This window comes from Homalodisca vitripennis, chromosome 7, assembly GCF_021130785.1.
Source record: "Homalodisca vitripennis isolate AUS2020 chromosome 7, UT_GWSS_2.1, whole genome shotgun sequence".
Lineage (NCBI taxonomy): Eukaryota > Metazoa > Arthropoda > Insecta > Hemiptera > Cicadellidae > Homalodisca > Homalodisca vitripennis.
The window spans coordinates 107,453,970-107,471,102 of NC_060213.1; the positions used below are offsets into that span (position 1 = coordinate 107,453,970).

The 17,133-nt window shown below is 35.3% G+C and overlaps 1 protein-coding gene across 3 annotated transcripts in view; it reads right to left on the minus strand.

Moving 5' to 3' along the window:
- Nucleotides 1-5,175: 5,175 nt before the first annotated feature.
- LOC124366170 (gamma-glutamyl hydrolase-like) overlaps nt 5,176-17,133 on the minus strand; it is a 74,256-nt gene continuing 62,298 nt past the window's right edge. The window contains exons 1-6 of one of the 3 annotated variants that reach the window (XM_046822521.1): nt 15,307-15,430; nt 10,414-10,645; nt 10,187-10,298; nt 8,865-9,103; nt 7,745-7,925; nt 5,176-5,606 (exon numbers count right to left, since the gene is read on the minus strand). In XM_046822521.1, coding sequence (XP_046678477.1) covers nt 5,418-5,606; nt 7,745-7,925; nt 8,865-9,103; nt 10,187-10,298; nt 10,414-10,610 — 918 coding nt within the window. In that variant the 5' untranslated portion in view covers nt 10,611-10,645; nt 15,307-15,430 and the 3' untranslated portion in view covers nt 5,176-5,417. Of the gene's footprint in view, nt 5,607-7,744; nt 7,926-8,864; nt 9,104-10,186; nt 10,299-10,413; nt 10,686-15,306; nt 15,431-17,133 lie in introns of those variants that run through there. The other 2 variants (XM_046822522.1, XM_046822520.1) reach the window with 2 other exon arrangements.

Genomic DNA, 17,133 nt, shown 5'->3' on the forward strand with positions numbered 1-17,133 from the left:
TTTAATACGAAGTGGAGCTCATTTTTAAAGGTTGTGGTCGTAAAAGTGCACACGTGTGTTATGAAATAAACCGTATTCGTCGGAAAATAAATCTAGTTAGTTATTTTAAGTAGAATACAAAGATTCGTGACCTGGCTCTCTGTAATTACAACTTAATGAAAGAGAGATCTTTCGTTTGACAAGGTTATTGTGCCTTCCTCTCAACTTCTCAAGGTGACTGCAGTCTTCACCTGTGTAACACAGATACTGACATTTGTAACTACAGAGTTACAAACTTGAATTTCATTTGCAATTTATAAGTTGAGGTATACAAATCCATTTATAGACCTCAATAACCAATAAACCACAATAAGACCCAAGATATTAAACTTTTTTTATTTTAAGATCCAAGTAGGTTCTTATTAAAAAAAAAAAAAAAAAAAAAAAAATGGGTAATTCTAAGCAATATATGGGTCAACCTCGATTTTTCTCATATTACAATATAATGTTCCAATAGTCAATTAGAAAAGGAAATGACTACAATTTCTTGCCGGAAAGCAGTTATAGGGAGCAGGCAACCGCCAGACGGACATATATTGCTTAGAGTTACCTATTAGTGATCAGGGGCACTGACGTGATCTGGGCTTCAAATTTGGAACTACTCGAGTTAATTTTTTTTTTCTAAAAGAGCAAGCAGCGCGAAGCGCTGCGCAGCGGGCAGGCATCGTGCGTGATCCTTTTTTTTATTAAAAATTTCTGATAAATTGTTATTACATATTACAATATAATGTAGGTAATGTACTGTATGTAAAACAATTTTAAACACATAATTACATGCTGGAAAGCAAAGTAAACCAATATAATCCGCCCAATACAAAATCTCCGTAAAAATCTGGTAAAGGAATCTGTGTCATTCGTTTGGCCTGAATCAATTCAGTATAGACGAAGATCACGCACGATGCTTGCCCGCTGCGCAGCGCTTAGCGCTGCTTGCTCTTAAAAAAAAAAAAAAATTAACTCGAGTAGTTCCAAATTTGAAGCCCAGATCACGTCAGTGCACCTGATCACTAATAGGTAATTCTCTCGCGGTTGCCTGCTCCCTATAACTGCTTTCCAGCAAGAAATTCTAGTCATTTCCTTTTCTAATTGACTATTAGAACATTATATTGTAATATGAGTTGCCTGCTCCCTAGAACTGCTTTCCGGCAAGAAATTCTAGTCATTTCTTTTTCTAATTGACTATTGGAACATTATATTGTAATATGAGAAAAATCGAGGTTGACCCATATATTGCTTAGAATTACCAAAAAATGCTCTTGTCCGTGTACAAAATATTTTCCTAAAGGTTACATGAATCGAACAGGTCCTGTGGTGTAAGTTTATTGTTATGCTTTTGTTCTCGACTTTAAAACCATTAACGCATACAAACACATTACGCATAAATTTCCAAGTTCATTTGGACTATTTTAGTTGGAGGTAGTGTCATAGTTTAAATCAGCGGTGATTTTGTGTGTAACACTTATATAACGATGGCAAATGTCCCAAATCCTTTCATCCCCATTTAGTGAAACTGTGTCAATATTTCAATTTTTAAAACAGAAAAGAACAAATTTAAACTGTAGAGTATTTAGAGACAACCACTCTTTAGCGGAGTCATGTGAGCGATCATAGCTTCTAGTGAAACTTTTTTAAAGTAAATATATCATATTTCTAAAGTAAATTTTGGCTTGCAGACAAGAACATTGGTTTTATGTTTACTGTTAACTGTATATTTACATCAAATTATGTAGAAGTGTAAAGTTAATTTTCCAATCAAATTCAATCATAAGTAGTGATAAATAAATAGTAACACATGGATCGATAGCCATAATATTTTCAGTACCCAATATATTGAAACCTCAAAAATATTGAAAATACACAGTTTGCAACATGTACCATATTTGTTACACTAAGTTGACCTTGTTCATTCAAGACTTATACTTATAAGGGTGAATAAGGTATTCAGGACCTGCTTATGTTTTTTAGAAAGTTTACATAAAGAGATAGCTTTTGGGTAGTGGTTTAATGTGGAAAGGAAGTTTTAGTTGACGGTTTTGAACATGTTTTGTCTCCCTCAAAAATGCGGAATTATGAGGACCATAAAAAATTTCAAATGGAAACCCGTCATTGTGAATAGTTTAACGAATTTGAAGAATGGTGTAAACCAAAGATCGCTATCTCATTCTCGTCCAAAATAATATTTCGTCAAAATTGTAATGAATTCTTTACACTTACATTTACAAAACACCAGTAGAAAACGTTTAAGATTTAAGGAACAGGATTGTTGAGGCCTATAACCAAATCACTTCAGACTTATCAAAACGTGAGGGGAGAGCTCATCCCACGTTTGTCTCACTGCCAAATAATAGGGGCGCTTTAGTTTGTTTTGACTAGGCAACGTGGTGAGTTATTAAACACATTGTTCTGGAAATACTGGATATTACTTTGGATGTGAAAGAGATAGATCTCTAGTTTCTTTATGCTCTTCAAAATTAGTGTTCACTTGAGAGGGGGGTCACATTTGAAATTTTTAAGTTGCCCCCCAAATCCCGCATTTTTGTGGGATACAAAAAGTTTCAAAATCATCAAATTAAACTTCCTTTCCAAATTGCACCAATACCCAAAGGATATCTCCTAATATAAACTTTAGAAGAAACAGAGGGGGTCCTGACATTGTATTCACCCTGTGGGGGTATCAAAAGAATTGTGGATTTTTGACTATGCAACACTTGGCTATTCAACCCGAGTATTAGGGTTCTATGGCCATATGTAAAACTTACGGATTCGATGCATCCTAAAATGTAGTACACATTTTGTTCCAGACGTTTCCGAGGTGATGATTTTCGTGGAACATGGACACTGCCGCTGCAAGTCATATGCATGCATATCTTACCATACCGTATTATAAAGAACTGTTCAAATTTTGGAGAAACAGTCACTATAGTCTAGTTTTATTAAATTTGATAGAGGAATATCTCCTAAGAAAGAACTCTATTGCCACACACGCTAGCTCTCATGTTATAGTTTCCTACCTTCATACACTTAACGACCGTAAGGACGTAAAGAACAATTATATCACAGTCTGACAAATAGATAAAGAGGCTGGCTGTTATTTAACAGCTATTTACGTATCAGACGGTTGGGTTTAAATTTGCCAAAAGAAGAAAAATACGGTCTGAGAAAAAAAACACCGGTTTCATATTAAGAACCCTTTTGATTCCTTTCCATTTTGGTCTCCACCAAAACTACCAAGGCTCGATTTCATTCTTAGAAGAAATTGACTATTGCTTTTAAGAAAAACCAAGTTATGATCGTATATAATGCAAATGACTCTCGACTCACGAACTACTACAGGTATTCCGATTTGGTGTGAGCTTTTTACAAAGTTGTAATAGTCAAGGACTATTTCTTTGACAGGAAGTTAACAGAGTTTTCAATATAATATACTCGTTCATTTTTTGGATGAAAAAGGAGCATCCAGTTTAGGCCAATTATTATTCAGTAGTCTTCCCATTCTTCATCAAAAGATATTTACAGATGCACTATCTTCTAATTTAAAGTACTTGTACATTGCGTGTGTTATTGACAAAATATAACACAGGGATTTCATGTAAATTGCGTTGTCTAGGGGCCCAAAAAGACCCTCCAAACCATTTTAAAGATTATTTAGACCATCTGCCCCTTCCCATTAGTCTTATTTGGTTTGAAGTCACTAATAATATTTATTATTAATGAATGCGGTTGATCTTATTTCCAAATTTTTCATTAGCTTCCTCAATTTGGCTATGCACTTCATAATAACGTTACATACCTCCCAGTGAATTACAAGACAAGATTCATTGAACCAAATTTCAGTGCATTTAGGTTCATAAGGGTTCTTTTTGGAACTCTTCAAATAGATATTTTGATTTGGATGTTTCCTTCCAGGCACTTTCTTAATAACTCAGCAAGATCTATAACTTCTACGCTAACATAAATTCGGGTGTTTGATTGAGTGTGACCTTGAATGTGTGCGTTGGTCATGTTCATATTCTGTGTTATCAGCTGTGCGTAGTCAGGCAGCAAACATTTCTAAAGAATGTTGTGTGAACTTTATTTAAAACATTGTTTCGTATGACTGTTATTTGTGTATTTAAGGATAGAAAATTAGTCTACAAATGTATTCAAATTCCTCTCAAAGAGCTTTGACAATACATTAAAAACCCAACCTAACCAAAAGCCGATCATTTAGCCCGTAGTAATTGACAAGGAACTATCGTGGTAGAAGGAATTACACGATTTATTGAAATTAGTATATCATCATCCATTAAAAAATCCCACATTTCCTGGTAAAAGAGGTCTCAAACTGCTATGCTTTAGGCTTTGGCATAATAACGTTACCTTTGAGTTTGGATTCCAACTTTTCAGTCGCTCCTTTAAGACTACCTACACCTAGTATGAAATCGTCATTACAATCGGGACAGAATCAATTTAAACAAACAATACCCAACATGTACTCACCATTTTACCCCTAAGCAGTCACCAGCTGTTGGTTTCTTTCCAGAGGGATGGATTGGGCTCTAGACGATGCTCCTCCCAGCCAGTATGATATCGCTTGGGCCAGAGCCAGGATTGTTTAGCGACACGTCTGCATGTGGAGGGCGGAAGTCGGCACTTGTTTATGCCACTTGTCGAGGGATGATCCCATACTCCAGGAATAGTTTAATCGTTTCACCAAACACCACCTGCAGCCGGTCCTGGGGGTGGCAGGCGTGTGTTCTGGCGGCTGGCGCTCCACCAAACATCCCTTCCGCGGCCAAAAGACCCACCCCTTTGATTTATCTCTGTTTATCACTGCTTGTCAAAACGCCGCCTAATAGGGAGGAAAGGGATAGGATCAAAGACGTATTTAATTTCTGACGTTCCAAACAAGGATGTGGGTTTACTCAAAGTCTATTCCAATGATTCGGAAGGCTCTCAAAATATATTCATGATTTTTCACCGTCACATGTGTTTTTAAAGAAGGAAAGAAAATAGTAAATGTAGCATAAGAATGGTTGGTGTAATTTAAAAATGGAATAAGAAATATAAAAAACCACCTCTTATGTATCTTCTTTTAGTTGACATCGGGTAATTGTTAATTTGAACTGATATTGAGGGAAATCATTGATCAGATCATTGACATGTTGAAATAAATTTATTTCATATATACGTTAAAAATGGCTAACGACTCAATGGCAATAGGCATTAAACCGAAATCACAGCTGTTTCTTGGTAGTGTTAAAAATATGCCTTAAAACTATTATATGGTTCTTGGGTGTTCATGGAAAAACAAGTTTCTTTAAAAAATGCTTAGTTACAATGCAAAATAAACTTAGTCAACACAGAGTATTTCTTTCCTCCACTCACATTCCTTAGAATCAAAAGTAGTAAATCTGCTCGACGTATCCTCCTATCCTGCCCGTGTAGACGGGACTGTAGTTGTACATCAAACTGTCGATTTCTTCCTGGACGCTGGAGAAGTTCTGGTTGTTGGCTCTACTCTCCGCCACCACCCAGTCGTAGAAGTGGCGGGCGCTGAGGATGGCCTTGTGGGAGTGAGGGTTGGCCTGGAGACAAGAAAGAATCAACCACTATAGTATTACTAATTAAGGGTTGCGGATCAAGGGCTGGGTAGTACTAGTAATATATATATATATATATATATATATATATATATATATATATATATACAATAATCACTTTAGGGTAAAATCATAAACAACAAAAATCTAGGTTTGATAGCGAAGTACACTAGGTTACTACTAATAGGGAGAAAATGCGGTCGGTTCTCATCTCCGGTACTTGTGTAGGGTCAGTGTGCGTGTTGGTGTAAAAACCTGGGCTCCAGTAGCAATCTATATTTGTTAGTACTATAGAAATCCAGTCGGAAAAAGCACTGTTAAAACTCTCAACAGAGGAATTTCTTTTTTAAGCACAATAAAGTTATTTCAGGGGTACTAAAAAAGTTCGGGAATTTCGTAATTATTACTATCGGAAATTCGTGATTTTGATTAGATCATATAACACAATGTCCCATTTAATACAATCCCAGGAAAATCAGTAATAAAACATATAAACCAGGATTTGGTAGTATTTAGGGTAAAGTCAATGGTAGAATGCAACAGCTTATCATTTCACACTTCAAGAAAAAGAAAAAAAAGTTAAGGAGCTAAAGAAGGGAAGGCAAAATTGAAGATAACTGTGGAAAAATAGTCGGAGGAGTACAATACAGAGGAGACGGGGAATGAGTAAGTAAACTAATAATCAGTAAGTAGAACTTTCAGAATGGGATGGGTGACGTCACTGGAGGACATAATATTTGTATCAGATTATACCTTTATAAAATTAAATCAATTTAAAAAGATCAAAGTCACTAACACAAACTATATCCTTGTCAACAAATATTACGGTATTCAACATTAGCCAATTTTGTCGAAAGTGTGCCCACACAAGTCTTTCGGCGAGTACAAGTTGTTTTTATATTTTAGCGTGGGACTAATTTAATTTATTCCCTGTACGGTACAGTGCGTTTTATAGACCAGATGATACAATAAATAAGGGAGAGGAGAATATAAAAAGAGAGAAGACACTATGGCTAATGTATATTATTAATTAGGTTACTCGTACAATTATACAGTTGAGAAGCAGTGGTTGACTAAGAGTGACGACGAACCCTGCGTCAGCAGGACAGAAAAGGAAAAGTTGGTTAATGTTCAGTAGGTGGCAGTAACAGAAAAGGCAAAGGTGCTGAATTATCTGTAGATCGATCCAATAGCCGGTTCGACAGCTCGGCATTACTTTTAGCATTCGCCAACCAAGCTGAAACCTGCTTTAGGAACGCACCAACAGGAGACTACCCAGAGCTTTCTTTAAGTGGATTGTGGTGCTACGAATACTAATATGGAAAATACAGTGCGAGTGTGTATGGAAAATTCACATTAACTGGGAGGACTGTATGCCAATATAGACTGAGCTTCTTGAGAAATGCGAGTGATGAATAGTTTGGAACTAAACACCGAGTTTTGTGTGCATGAGGATAAATAATGTCATGTTTAAAGTTTGCTTTTGTCTATGGAAGGATTTGTGAAAGAAGCATGATTTTTTAACATTTCCCATGGAATCAGTAACATTACGTCCAATCCTTTTTTCGAGTGGATAACTATGATAACAATAACTACATTTTAACTATCAGATCATGTCACAACATTCTGTCATGATTTGTTTGTTTTAACCTAGATTGCGTTTGTCTTATTTTAGTTATCTACCTGAGGAAGAAATCAGATTGAAAATCTTGAAAGGTAGTGTTTTACTAAAATCTTGTATCACTAAACGATGGCAGATGTCGGAAAAACTTATTTTCCTTCATCAATGTATTAATGTAAAGTTGTCTTAGCCTAAAAACGTTGAAATTGTTAAAGGGTATTCAATGAATACTAAAACTAGTATTATTAGTTTTTTTGTATGAAAACAAAATATTATTTCTTAAAACTTTTAGAGTAATCTATTACATGGGCCGACTATTTTTATGGCCGAATATTTATGCGTATTTACTTGATCTATTTTTTCACATTCACAAGGATTATCAAGATAGTTTCCACAAATATTTTAAGTTAAATTATTAAAATTCGGGTACTAGTGAAATGGAAAAATATTTTATTTCAGGGGCATATAAATAACTAATCTAATTCAGACAATCGACACCAACCTGTCCAGGTTTCCATTCGAACATGTTCTTCTCCGGGTGGAACTGGAGGCCGACGATGGGTCGATGGAAGTGCTCACTGCTCGAGATGAACTCCAACCCCTGGCTATCCTTATTCGTGGACAGCACTCTCCAGGAATGTTCAAGGTTATGAGTCCTCAGCATATCCTCCGTCACACACAGCCTAGAAATAGTGATACTATTGAGGACACTGATAGTGCGTACATAACAATTATATTAATACAAATAATATTGTAATTCATTTTCACTACTGGTTGGCCTTATTTAAGCATTTCAATAAGATTGGCCAAATCGTTAGCTTTCAATTATTATCTTGACTAGACATCTTGCGAACTGATATTATTTATGGTACTAATTGTAAATTAAAATTTGAGTGTAAAAACTCTATTACAATAATAAAAAGTCCTTCCGGCACTTAAATATTATTAAATTTCTTATGGGATTCATATTTACTCATCAATATTTCGAACCCCGTTCGAGATAAAAAAAGACTATTATTTATAACTAAATGTCTAGGACATTTTGTATTCAGACATTTGTACATACCATTCTTCAAAACACTTGTTATTTCTTCAGTATCTTTAAAAATAATGGATTTGTGAATTGCTTTAATGTAACGACCGCTATGATAGAATAAAATGGCGTACAAAGCTAGGTAACGAACTAGATCGAGACATTTATAAGAACAATAATTTTGTACCAAATTTGAACTTGAGCCAGCCAGCATTTCGAATTGCAGTCACGGTGACAGAAATATTCGTATGGGACTTAGATGTAATTGATATCTCGAAAACAGTTCGAGACTCCAAAACATTGTTAGTTACAAAATGTTTAGTAAACTTCACGAGCATGCCATATGTTAATTCTCTAGTTTCATAAGTAATAGAGTATATTTTTGGAAATTTTCAATAGTTTCAACAATTGCCACATTGAAACGAAATGAGTAACAAGCTATGTCCATTTTCATGCCTAAGTTATCTAGATATTTTATGCACAACTATAGAAGCTCCCATAAAATTTACAGTATTCCATTTTAATGATGTAAATCATATAAATACATCACTGTATTATTCATGTTCACCATTGTGACTGGCAATCTTACACATGATGGTTGGAGGTGACCGGAAGTGTCTTCAAAGTATCGATGATATCCTTGGAGGCATGTTCGTACAAGCGACTCTGCTGGAACCCTGGCTTGAAGTCCAGAGGAAGGGCTATGTTCGCGGTATCACAGCTGACCAGGATCTCCTCCTCAGCCGTACTGTTGGAGGCTATATACATGAGCAGTTGGTAACCCTGACACACGCCCAGGATAGGGAACGAGACACCTGAATCTTGAAGCTGAAACACATTTTTTTTTAATCAGACTTCAACTAAATAGGCCTCAGTTGTGTTAAACCGGAAATCTAAAAGTCCTCTCCCAACCTAATATAACTTTTAAAATGTAAAGAATTTTAAAATCTCCATTGGACGTTATTTTTGGATTTCAAATGACACCTTTTTTATAAAAGTAGATGCGCGTGGAGGGCGCAAGTAAATATTTTAAATGAGATGAGCTGTCAAAAATATCGCAAATCAAATGCCTTTATAAAACCAAACTAAAGTTTGAACGGAGGCACAACTTTTACTTCAATTGGACAATATGATAGATGGCGCCAACTTAGAGATCTCTAATTGTTTCTGTTAATCTATTTTTTTTTAATTTCAAATGAAGTGACAACCAAAAGGATTACGGCTTTAAGGTTGTTTATCCTTTCAAAAAAGGTTTGTAAGAACAAGTAAAAATGTTGTAAAGTAACACCATCGTGTAAATTCTTATTTAAAACTCTTGATAAAATAAAAATAATGGTAAAAGTCGACCATTTAAAATAGCTTCCAATTCAAGGGCGGATCCAGTATGATTTTCGGGAGGGACCTTCTTGATTTTTGTTTGCCATTGTACAACAATTACTGTAACAGAAGATTTTTCATTTCCATACGACAAAAATTTAAATATTAAAAAGTCATTTATCATACTCTAATATGTTAAGTTTTTATGTTTACAATGTGAAATTGATGAATGTTTCATTATAAAAACGTCTTTTATTCAAAATTTTAGAAGTGCTCACTTCGCCCGCTGGACTTCAGTTAGAAATTGAGTTTTACCTTTTATTGTTGATAAAACAGTCTGAAATTTCTCATTGGTTTTTCCTCATCAAGACTTTTGAATTGGATTACTATTCCAATGGCATCCATTAAAATCGTTAAGTTGTCCCTCCCATTTTGCAAGAGATAAGAGAGATTATAATAACCATCAAAACGTCTTTAGGTGATGTTAACAAAGATATTTGAAAATTCTTGACCGTTCAAAAGTTAAAGTGCGGGGAAGAATTTTGAGACACCCGGTATTTAAGCCTGAAACAATTATATTCTCATTTTTCCTACCTGTTCAGCAATATCAATAATTATCTTTCCAGCTGCCGCATAGCCGTCTGGATCTGCAAAGTGGACTCCACCGCCAGGAAATACCACTCCGTTTATAGAAGACATAATGTGTCTGCAACAGAAAAACTACGGTTTTCGTGATCATTGTGGCTTTCCTCACAAAATGCGATTTGGAAGTCAAAATCTATGATACCAGTCAAGATACTCGTACTTTGAAAAATACTCACTTGTAGTAATCCTCAGACTGTTGTATTAAGATCGGCACCACTCTGGCTCCAGACGCTTCCAACGCCTTCACATAGCTTGCTGGGATGAAGCTGGTTTTTCCAGGATACTTAGACTTCGCCTCCTCCCCCAGTTCCTGAGAGAGCACCCCTACGATTGGTCTGTCTGTCCCCTTGGACTCGCCCATCACGGAGAGCATCTTTGGTGTCGCTCACCACACCTCCAGTGGAAACCCTGCAGAAAGGCATCTCGCTTGTAATCGAGGAAGTATTCCCTGGAAACAGGGTAGTTCAGATTTTCAACGTTGTTCATTGACACATCAGAGCACATCGTATTACCAATGGCTAGTGGCTGGAGGACTATAAAGTCTGAGACTAAGAAAGGGAGGGTGAAGATGTTCTTTCACTTTGCCTCACACTCCAGAGACTATGACAATTTTCCCATTCTGTACCTTTGCATGTTGGATGTGAGGAGTAAGCCTTTAGACTTATACAATAGTTCAAAAGACTGTTTTTCACTCAGTTAGTCTATTTTTAAATTCGTGTATTTAGTTAAGATCACACTATTATATGTCCAATATCTATAGAATTATGCCATACTTAAATTGCAATGAATATCATTTTTGTAACATTCAATAATAAGCGCAGTACTCGACAGGATGGCCTACTGCACCTGCCAAGGACAAGATTGGAGACGGGGAAAAAAAGCGTTTAGATATTTTGGACCTGCTAAGTACAATGCTTTGCCCTCTGAGTTGAAAAATCTCAGCCTTGTTAGGTTTAAAAAAGTGTTTTAAAATGTTTGTCTAGGTAAATTTTAATCATTTTGATTTGTAAATGTATTAAATTTTCTAATTTTAATATCCTGAATTTGTATATTTAACAGGAGTTGTCATGAAAAGCAAAGTTGCAACTTTGATGAACGCTTGCCAAATAAAGACATTATTTATTTATTTATTTATTTATTTAATAGTCGCTGACTCTCTGACCTATTTTGTTACAAGAATTAAACTATAATTAAACAATTACTAGAATTTTTTACATTGAACCAACCCTTCCCACTATATATATCTAGGCTACGTTATGTTTAGATTGGCTAGCTTGGTACGCTATTTCGTTCCAATTTATTTATAAATCATGATAAAAATTAAAAAAAAAATATTTTCACAAAATGTACCTACTTTGTCTAATTGAACTAGCAGTACTACTTTATTTTATCATATTAAAAAAAATGCAATCTGATTCGCAATAGCTATATCAGTGTCTACGTTTTATTTTCTCATAACCATATAAATTTCAAAGCACAATTTTTCTATATATTTATAACGAAGAATACTTTTTCATAAAACCGTAGGGTATAGGGCATAATAATTAGTATTATAGCAGTTTATATTTCTAGTATTTACTAGCTGTTTCCCGCGGCTTCGCACGCGTCTCTTAAGCTTTGCTAGTATATTTCTTTGCCTTCAAATAGTGTTTGGCTATTTAATATACGTAACTGTGTGTGGTAATTGCAGTTTATAATCTGCAGGCGCTTTGATAACTTTTATATCTTGCAGTACAGCCTGGTGGTGAGTTACATCAATGGGCATTGCATATAAAACTTCTACATAGAAAAATACAAATAAATACAAATTTTCATAGTGATCGGTCCAATAGTTTCTGAGTCTATAAAGGACAAACAAACAAACATTCATTTTTATATATTATTATTGATCATCGGTGCAATCTGAATTTAAAATTAGGCAATGACGTCTTCTATGCAACCTGCATTACACTACTGATCAAGCACAAATGTAAACAAATGTTTCTGCCTCTTTGATGAACTTCAGCTGAAAGTATTAACAGCTGTTAAGTATCAGTTCACTTTGTATTATGTGTCGTAGCGCAGTCTGTCGGATCCAATATAAAACACTCTAACATCAACAACGATTTATAATTAACCAGTGGGGCGGAATCCTGAATCGGGAAAGGGATAAAAAGTATCCTATAACCTTCTACAGATCAAGACGAACAAATTAAAAAAAAAATTAGGCGAATCCGTCCAGCCGTTTGTGAGTGATGCTGTTACACACGAACAGTTTCATTTTTATATATTAGATTGTTCAAAAATAGTCTTCCAGAAATGAAAACCTGATGGAAGATTGCCAGTGATTGATCGACAGCGAAATGTGTATTTTCAAACTTATATTTAATATGTATAACACGATGATTCAAAGTTTTGGGCTGTCTTCACGAACTCTGGGTGAAAATAACCGAAGCAAAAAATTTAAAAGATGAAGGAAGTCATCAAACCGCCTTAAATTTGATCTGCTGTTCAGCCCTGCGATCATGTTTACTGCCCAATCTTCCGCCGTTATTATAGATTTTACGGGACGCTCGCTGTCGGGGGTTGCATCACTACAAAGATGCCGATAGCCGCCCCCGCCCTGTCGACATCAGCTACATCCGGCAGCGGCACCCTACAGACATGCAAACACCCATATGAACCTTGGATATTGGATTATAGGCTAAAATTGGCAAAGAAAATCACTGGACCTAATATAATACCTAGCGATAATCCGCATTTCCAAAATAGTCTGACAGGAATATCGGATACAAACCTTTTCCTTGACAAGGTAAAATATTATTGAAAAACAAGATTTTTTCAGAATAGTGTAAAACACAAACCATAACTAGTTCTATATATCTACTTTGAAAATAATCTTTTCCACCTTTCGAATATTGTTATACTTTGTGAACATCATAGAATATTGTGTGTTTCTCTCTTCCATCAACATATCGGAAAGAGTTCAAATTGCATTCTTGATACATACATGAACATTACCTCAATTCTGTAATCGCCAATTAGTCTATTACCTATTAGGTATATTAGAAAAATTGGAAGCAGTCCTTTTTTTACAATAATGTAAGATGAAAAATAAGGTTTCCAAACAAACGGCGTTAAAATGTTCTTAACATTTCTTAGTTCTGTTCCACCTATCTTCTATGGTTTTAAGCACATTGGACGTATGCATTATTTGACAAATCCAGAGCTGGTATGCAATTTTTAACCACGAAACCAGCCGATTAAAAATCGAAATTTTTTAACGATTAAATTTAACTTTCCAAGAAACTCGTTATCACTAAAAGGTAATATGCACAGTTCACAAAACTATAATAGATACAGATAATAGTACACCCTCAGAATTTTCTGACCGCCACTGAATATGTTTGACAGTTGAGCCACATTCAACTCTCAATTTTTATTTCAACAGTTGACCGTGCAATAAGAATCAGGTTATAAGTCGAGAATTTTTTCGAAAATCAGGAATACTACTGGCCGCTGTGATTAGCACAGCATTTACCCTCACCAACTATTATCGTCGTCTGGGTCACGGGGATTGCGTCTTTTTTTGAAAATAATAGTAAAATATTTCATTTTAAACGAAGTCAATGCGTGATAGTGATAGTTTTCATACTTCGACACCCAAAATAAATCCTTAGCGCGTGCTTATTGACAAGTTTGACAATTTATACACGACTGCAATAGCTTGATTTCTCTAATCGTGTTTGTTTTAACACGTTTTACAACGATAAAAAGTAGCTTACATTGAAAATGTGAATGAGGTAAAAAAGAAAAAAAAATCAAACTTTGAAAATTACAATATATATACAGTATATACACACAGTATTGCCTCAATAGTAATTAAAAATCATTTGGCAAATAATTTACATTTCATTTCATTCAAAATTAACAAATACTTTACTTTTTCAATGAATTATGTTTCAACATGATTTAAATAATATTACTAATCCAAGTTATTAATTTTGTTACCATCTATCTCATGATGAGTATTAGTTCAGACTGAAAATGAAATTATTTTGACTTCTTATAACAATGTACCGAGTTAAAAGTATTCTGAACACGTAAATCCGATGATTTTTCTTTCAATATTTCGAGTTTAAAATATTGCGGAAAACGTAAAACCAATAAAAATATCATGTTTGCTTCTAACAATATCCCTAGTTAATAACATTGGTGAACAGTAAATCCGATCACATAATTTTGAAGTATAACATATTGATGAACACATGAATCCGAAGACATAATTTCGTTTTCTTCTTACAATATTACTATTTAAACATATGGCTGAACACGTAAATCCAGTGACATAATTTCGTTTTCTTCTTACAATATTACTATTTAAACATATGGCTGAACACGTAAATCTAGTGACATAATTTTGTTTTCTTCTTACAATATTCTGAGTTAAAAATATTGCTGAACACGTGAAACCGTCCCGGCACAAGGACAAGGGGTTTCCGCCGCATTGTCCCGGCACAGGGTTACATCTGTCTTCAATCCGTTTATCCACGGAGGATTACGGCATCCTGCGTCCTGCGCTGGGACGGCCGCGGCAGGATCGCTCTATTGATGCCTTTTCTCCAGATTTTTGGAAATCACGGGACCGCATGCGGCGCACGACTCGGGTTTCACCCCCGCGCTCAGTTCCCACCCTTCTTTTTAAAAGAGGATGAATCAAAACTGAGGCTCCCCTCTTTTTGCCTGGGCCGGTCAGCCACCCCAATAACCGGGCGAGGCGTAAAAAACCCTCGGGTTAAATGGAACCGCTCCCATTATCTATGACAGAAATCGAAACCGAGTTTCCTCAAAATGAGAATCCCTCGATTCGATCAAGGGTTGCACGATTTCGGATCGAGTTGTCAAACTATGGAGCGTGTCTATCAGTGTTTTCCAAACCCTCCGCTGTGAGCCCAGTCAAAACAAAGACACGATCTCTATCTCACCACACGCTGGTTAGGGCTGGCAGCAGGCACCCCTCGGCCCCGTCTACCCCTTTCTAAATTGTTTAGCCGGTTTATCCGAGATTTACAATCTAAAACACAACAAACCTTTCAAGGAACGGAGACTGAGGAGGCGGTGTAACACATGGTCCGGTTACTGGGCTAGAAACACCAGCGAACTGAACACTCCGAGTCACCGACTTTTAATCTCGCGTCAGACTGATATAGGGTTTTCTTATCTCCTCATTTCTGAGATAACTGTTACGTCAGAGACATTCATCATCTGTGACTCGTTCTCGTCACATCTAGTCAATTCGAGCTTTTTTGCATCACTTACTAATACTTCTCGATAATGGTCTAAATCTTCTCCATATAATAAATGTACAGTTTGTAGCCAAAGATAACATTTGAACATTCTTGGTTTGAACTTTGTTTTTGACGATGGGAGTATTGTGGAGGAAATAGGATATTTCCGGACATTTGCCATTGTTCAGTGATTCTTATATGCTTTACTTTATTTTCCTTTGAACAATTCTAATCGGTCACCAGGAATGACTTCAATATAGTACATTGTTCCGGAATGTAATTAGGTCTTCACTAAATATTAACTACGATGACAATATTCAATTAATTTTAACACTCAGTAATCGCACGCTTCAACAAATAAGGCTAAATAATACTCATTCTTAATTTTATAATTGAGCCTATTTGAGATACTTGAATCCGGTAGTAATTAAAACTAGCAGAAATTAAAATTTCTTTGAGTCTGATTTTAAAATGTTGGTTTGTTCGGGTGTAAGACGATAAAAGGGTAACTCAAATTAGTAGAGACGGAGAAATTGTAGCCACCCATTTTAAATTTATGAATTTTAAGTTAAGACCGAGCTAAATTGAAATTTTACAGTTTGAATGGGGTCTTGAAAACGGACTTAGTGACGCATTTTTTCACTTCTAACTTTCCATAATGAACGATTGGATTCCACAACTTCGTTTTCATTACTTATAATAATAATTAGCTAGTACGAGTATGTCTATGGAATATTTCTAATTTATATATTAGTTTTTAATGCCTAACAATTTACTTGATAAATATGGTTACTCAGAATACCTGTGCACATGTGCAGTAACTTCTAAAAAATTACTCAGTAAACATTCGCTGAAGACTTGAAAGACCGATTAGCTTCAGAGAAAAAAGCATTGTCTTACTATCTCTGTACATTACGTAATTATTTGATTTACTGATTCGCCGGTTCACGAATTTACTTCTAATCTGATGAACTGATGATTAACATTCAATTGACTCTCTTCCAAATAAAAATTAAGGTATTGATATGGTTAGTTCAACTTTCATCTTACAGCTTACAATTTCAAACTTTAATTCTGTTTACTATTTTGAACGTCCAATAGCTACTTAAATATAATGGTCCAACACTATCAGCTGAGTTGGCGTTTGGAATGAATCGGACCAATCACATGTTCAAGATAAAGCCACTACAATCAATGGATAGGTTATACTAAGTAAGTAAGACGTACTACTGCTGTAATTATATGTCTAGATTAACATTATTTCTCAAGAACCAAGAATACCACAAAGTTCGATACGTTCATACGCACGTTATGAGTTCCACTTTGAACTTGAATTAATTAGAATCTAAATCTGATAACATAAATTAGAATAATTTATCTGAACAAAGAGGATTTGAGGAAGAAAGTAATGCAGCTCTCGTGCAGAACAAAAAAGCTCAATTTGCCTAAAATTAATTTAATTTCAATTAACTCAATTCTGTTGGAGAACACCTCATATTCCTACCAAGAGATTTCGATGACTATACCCTTGGTGAACATTACATAATCCACACCTTAGATCTCCATGACTATTTTTGGAGGACAATACAAGCTTCTATGATTGCAACGAAAGAAACATGAAGGTGTAAA